Source organism: Sycon ciliatum, chromosome 1, assembly GCF_964019385.1.
Source record: "Sycon ciliatum chromosome 1, ocSycCili1.1, whole genome shotgun sequence".
NCBI classification, from domain to species: domain Eukaryota; kingdom Metazoa; phylum Porifera; class Calcarea; order Leucosolenida; family Sycettidae; genus Sycon; species Sycon ciliatum.
The window spans coordinates 19,692,783-19,698,977 of record NC_088643.1 but is presented as its reverse complement, the minus strand read 5'-3'; the positions used below and the strand labels follow the sequence as shown (position 1 = coordinate 19,698,977).

The 6,195-nt window shown below is 49.7% G+C and overlaps 1 protein-coding gene across 1 annotated transcript; it reads right to left on the bottom strand.

Moving 5' to 3' along the window:
* Positions 1-3,042: 3,042 nt before the first annotated feature.
* LOC135816989 (zinc finger protein 84-like) lies at positions 3,043-6,127 on the bottom strand. The gene is made up of 2 exons (XM_065330096.1): positions 5,918-6,127; positions 3,043-5,137 (listed from the first exon to the last, which is right to left on the bottom strand). Exon 2 carries the CDS (start codon positions 5,117-5,119, stop codon positions 3,986-3,988), a length of 1,134 nt encoding a protein of 377 aa, XP_065186168.1. The 5' UTR covers positions 5,120-5,137; positions 5,918-6,127; the 3' UTR covers positions 3,043-3,985.
* Positions 6,128-6,195: the final 68 nt, after the last annotated feature.

Sequence of the window (6,195 nt, the reverse complement as noted above, 5' to 3'; positions counted from 1 at the left end):
GATTTTGTGCATAGAGTGTGTGCTGGATTCTTGGTACAATATCACCGTCAATGCTTTTCTTGGTCGCTGGAAGCCACCTGCTGATCAGCTGACGATTTGTTCCGAGCAGGCCGTTTTGATGTCAGCTCTCTTGGTCCAGTCGCCGAAGTATATACTGTCCTACTCGTCGCCTGCAGGAGAGGACGACTGCTCCGATGCGACTCCAATAACACCTGGCAATATTTCTTCTTGCGCAGCCATGCGCATGGGCTCCGACGAACAAGGACTATTGCCGGGAGGACGCCTGTCGCGGTTCGCTTCCAATAACACCTCGCATTATTTCTCCTTGCGCAGCAATGCGCAAAGTGTTGGACGAACGAGGACAACTGATTCCGAAAGGAAATACGACGCTGAAGACGATGAGCTACATGGCAAATGCGTGCAACCAAGTGAAATGCCCGAAAAATCCTTGCCGATTTTACTCGAACTGTACGTGAGTTCAAAAAATTGCCGCATCATGACGTATGTGGGCTCAAACGAAAGCTGAGGGCCTCAGCTACATGCTGCGCCACACGAGAAGGCCCTGCGCAGCTTCCGTGCAGCTACAGATCGATCTATGCATGCGCCTTTCCTTGGTGCCATGCATGTACGCGATTCAGCGTTAGCACTTTTTGACAGGTCATGTCACGTGACTGAAGTGCCTAGTAGTACAGTACTACTCCCTGGCTACTACAGTACAAGTAGTAAGAGTACATGAACTCTTGGTAGTACGAGTACTGACTGTAGTAGACGAGTCGTAGATCTACTACTCCCTGCTATGAAGTCAAGATCCCTGACCCCCACCCCGGGTTTGGTCGATTTGTCTGGCCCGCGCAGTGCGCGGTGGACCGGCCATACTCGTACGTGTGTACTGCGAAGCGTACTGCATAAAGCGCATTGGCCATTGCACTGCTGAAAAGCATGCCATGGTATACTGTGCACTGGCGGCTTTGGTCCGGAGTTTGGTCATGCATGCGTCAGTTTTACGTTATTTTCTTTTGAAGTTTTGTCACATGATCACACACTGCACTGTGCATGTGACACAGAACACAATCATTTTTTTGAAAACATAAAATAATTGCTACATCTACTGTCTGTTGATTGTTGTGGAGAGAAGGAAAGAGAAAAGTCAATTCAATTGGATACTGCTTCACCCGATTGATTTTCAAGAGTCCGTAGATGTACCATCAGCAGCAACAACGTGAACTCTTTTCTGATCTTGCAAGACATCACGGTCAGGTCATCAACCTGTAGACACGAGTTGGGTCACTGTGACTCTCGAGAAAGGTTCTTTTCTCTCTTTCTCACTTGATGCAGCAGGTGTGTGTTTCACTGGAGTAGGAGCTGTCCCACGCCATGGCACTCAGGAAGTCTACTACACCCGAGGAGAAGCAGGAGACGTTGCAGCGTCTCGTCCAGTTCAACCCTGGCGTAGCACTGGCAATTTTCAGCTGCGTAGGATTAGCTATTCTGTACTTGGTCGTCATATGGGTGGGTCCTGCCAGCTAATGCCAGAAGTACACAGATGCTAGATGCGCTACGTTTTAGTAATGTTCCTATTCGAACACAATTGATTTGTGTGGGAGACTCGTTCGGTCCAAATGCCCCGTTTGCAGGCGTTCAGGAATGTTGAGCTGGACTCAAGTTTCCTAGTAAGTCCTGGAAAGATGCCATCGCGTGCCGCTGTGTGATTTCTACCTTTATGGACTTGACAACAGTACGCAATGACTACCAGCTGCTGACCACTTATATTGTTTATCTATTCTATCGCTGCTGCTTTGTATATTGGCTGCCTCTTCTACTAATAGACCATAGAGCAATTGCTTTCATTTCCCTACTTTCCTTTAGTGGAGTTTCTAAAATTCCGCTCCCGCCGTGTGTAAATAAGAGGCCGATGACTGCACCTATGCACTCAGTGCACCCAGTGACACGATGCCCAGTATCTAGAGAGACATTCCCTTCCGTGGTGTGCCAGCGAGGTGCCAGGCTTGTCTGTACATATACCCACGGATGTTGCTGGTCATGCCGTGTGGCTTGCTGAGATGCGCTGATGCACATAGCTTTTATAGAAGTTCTGTGTGTGTGCGTGTGTGTGTGTGCTTGCGTGTGTGTGTGCAGTGTCGAGCATAGCATTTCTTGCCGCAGATTTTGGTTTGTAACTTATTGCTCGCCAGCTTGACTCCTCAATTTACTGAGTGCTTGTCATCAGGGAGTCGTAAAATACCGGTATTTTACGACTCCCTGCTTGTCATCCTCGTTTCAATTAGCTGGTCCTCTCACCCAGGCAGTAACCACTGCAATGTGAATACATGTACTTGTAGAAATTATTCAAATTAACAACTACAACACCAGTTGAATTCAGTCGTGAAGGCTGTTGCGCAATGGCAGACTGCAATCTCCTGTTCAGGAAGCAGCTAAGATCAGTGTTTCAGTATTTACTGAGCATGCATGTATTGGATCATACGAGATGCACCGGTAGTAGCAGAGAGGCAAATGCCCGCAGTAAACCAGCTTCTTTCAGTGCAGCATGATTGCAAGTTATTATCAAGAGTACATACGGTAACCCCCATGTACTCTTGTTATCATGTACGCATGGAACACAACCCCTGTTACATTGATGTGCCACTGACTTGAGTATTTGCTTTTAATTTGAATCTATAAGGAATTTCACTGTGGAACTTCTATTGGACTTGCTGACACGTGCGAGTTGTTTGCTTGTCTGTTGAGTTGACAAAGGCACGGCCAAGACTTGAAGAGCATATTATACCCCTTCCAGTCCAGCTGATGTATGAGCCTCTCTCAGTGCTTGCCTCGGTATGGCTTACAGAATGAGCCAGAGAGAAAGACTCACACACACACACCAGGGAGTCGTAAAATTATAATACCAGTACTAGTACATGTACATGTATTTAGGAAGTCAGAAAATGTTTACGACTCGGACTCCCTGACACACGCACGCACATATATTATACCGGTATACAAGCACCACACTCAAACCAGGCCAGCTGCACGCGCACAGGTGGATCATGAGAACGACTGGAACATAAGAAGCTGGAGCATTGGACTAAAAGTAATATGGATATAAGTCTAACTATGTACAATGCAAGGATGGTGATCTTCCTGATGTATGGACGACCATGGCACTACTGCACACCGATTAAATAAGACGAGCCAAACGAAAACAAACAAGCAATATTAGAAAAAATGAATGAGAACACTGGAAAACAAGTAAGAAAGTGGGATAGCAGAAGGCATAGGATTGGAGTAAGAGTGCACATGAGATCTACCACATGGCAATGGAAAAGAGCAGGAGAAGCATGAGGGTCGGCCGTACGAGCCAGCACACCAGGAATATGAGTGGTGCATGAGCAGGGCAAGCATCCGAAAATGCAAACGTCAGGTTTCATATCATGAGCATGCACAAGGGGGGCTACTTGTCTGTGTGTGTGTGTGTTTTTTCTAAGTTTTGAAATATGATGAAGACCGAGATGAACAGTTGGGTTTCTAGGAGTAGGTTGCAGCAACAAACACATCAACTTGGTGAGGTTCTTTCTGGTTTGGGAAGCTTGGGTCTAGGTGGAGATGGACACTTACTGCAAGCAACTAATTCGGTAATAGACAAATGCATGCGCACGCACACCTACACAACACACACACACACACATGCACACCCACACAACACCCACACGCACACCCACTCATGGATATACATCCACGGACTAAAAGGAAGCAAAAAAGAACAACAGTAGTACCACTACTGGAACACACGGGCTGCGCACTCACGGCACAGGAGGGTCTCCAAACGTTGGCTAAGGAGAGTGCATACAAAACTCAGAGCCCGGACTGACAGTGAAAGTGGACAGGACACGAACAATCACGCAACACAAGGCTGGACAGGCTCCCTACTTTGTGAAATCAGACGAGGCACAGGTAAGCAGTAAGTTCCACTGACTACCATCCAGGGCAATCAGCTAGGTGCTGGAGCAGCCTCAGCTGGCAGATCGCTGGAAGTAATTGTACTCGGTGCGGAGCAAGTCGGGAGCAGCACCGGCATCTGGTGTTGCTCGATCTTCACCTGGCTATCCCCTGACGCGGTGCCCACATCTTGGTGCGGCAGCATGAGGGGTAGCTCTACCTTGGCGTCGTTTGAATGGAAATGGTTGTCCGGTAATGCATTCAATGTGCCTTGGTCGCTGGGTGCCCAGTTAGTTTGCGCTGCAGCTACGACGGTCGCTACAGCAGCTACAGTTGCTTCGGCTGCAGTGCTGGTAGCAGTGGACACCTGGCTTAACAGCTCGACGGCGGTTTGATTGCCGAACGCCTTCATTGCGACTGGCCGTACGAGAGCCAGCTCTTCTGGCTCCTCGGGGTATTGCCGATAGCCGCCGGCCGTTTCCTTGCGAGTTGCGGTCGGAAAGTCGGGATAGCCCGGGATTTTCGTCTTGCTGCCCTTGCACGGCCAGGGCCCGTTCACCGTGATCGGCTTGACGTTGTTGCGGTGCGTGCGCAGGTGCTGTATCCAGGCGTCCTCGGTGACGAACGCATGGTTGCACGGCTCCGGGCAGATGAACGAGAGCTTGTTGCGGTGCACGCTGCGCAGGTGGCGTCGCAGGTAGTTGTACTGGGCGAACTGCTTCAGGCAGGCGGTGCACACGTAGGTGCGCGCCTCGCTGTGACGGCTGCGCTCGTGCTGCAGGAGATTGGAGCGATCGCTGAAGCGCTTGCCGCACTCGTGACAGTTGAAGGGCTTCTCGCCGGTGTGCCGCCGCTCGTGGCGCTTCAGGCAGAAAGACCGGTGGAACGACTTTGTACAGTATCGGCAATGGTGGCGATTCTTGCTGGTGGGATTCGCGGGGTCCTCGCCAAGTTCGTAGTCGTCGTCGTCGTCGTCATCGTCGTCTTCTTCCCCGTCTTCTTCGTCCAGGCTGTCGCTGCTGGGATCTAAGCCGTTCTCCTCTTCTACTTCGAGCGTCTTTGCCGGCATATGAGCTTGAGCTATATGCTGGGTGAGGCTGCGGCGGTCGCCGAAACCGACGATGCAGTCTGCACACTCGTAAACACGGCTAAGTTGGGGCTGGACTTCCTCTGTCAGTGACGTCATCCTAGCGATCGAGGAGACCTGTGCACGGGCATACCCGGGGAACGCGCAGACAGAGCAAGACAGAAAAAGATAAGAGCGAGGCATGATGCAGATCCAGCAAATGTGTGTGTGTGTGGGGGGGGGGGGGGGGGGGGAGTACAAAGACAATTGTTCAAAGCAACGTGATCATGGTGACTCAAGCTAGCTGTTTCAACCTTGATAGGTCTGATGCGTATTAGATACTGCACTGTACTTGCATGTTTGATTTCCAACTATAAAGTACAGTGTTGGCAACTGAAATCCGACCCCCTGGGCGGCGTGGTGCGTCGCCCAGGGGGTCGGATTTCAGTTGCCAGCACTGTACATGTATGGTGTTATACAATCATACAGTACATGTACGTGCATTCAAACTCAAAGAAAAGAAAGGTGGCTCAGCAACACTCAGCATACGCTTGCTTATGCATAATCGTGCCGTCAGTATTCATTAGACACCGGAGTTGTTGGGCAGACCGTGGAGTGCAAACGCAATCATGTCTGCTCATATTGCATTGCCGGAACCCTAAGGAGATCTCCCGTTGAATGAACGCACCTCACAGCTCATTCATTTGAGGTCAGTAATCAGACAGGTGTCTATATTGAGCCTACTACAAAAATGCCACGAGATCACCATTACAACAGTGATTGTTCTGATGATTGCCGTTGCTGCGCGAAATTATCACATCACCACGAACAAGCCCAGGAAGATGTGATAAAACAGCATGACCAAACAATTCAACAGTTCAAATATTTAGAATACTGCAATGGTTGAATGGTTCTCACCGGAATTTCGCCGCTGCTTCCACTTCTAGTGGGCTTCGGAGACGAAAATGGCGAGGACAAAACCGTCCTGAGTAAAACAGCCACTCAAACTAATACTTCTCTCCACTCAGCACAACACTTCCTCCATTAGTTTTCGCAACATACGCCTACATCAGCCTGCTAGCAGTCGCCAATTATTTGGGTGTTGCAAAGTTGAGCTGTAAACGCAACTGAAACACACAGCTAGCTAACCGCAAAGCAGCCAGGAAACCCCCAAACCTCCACGGCTCCAGTGCACT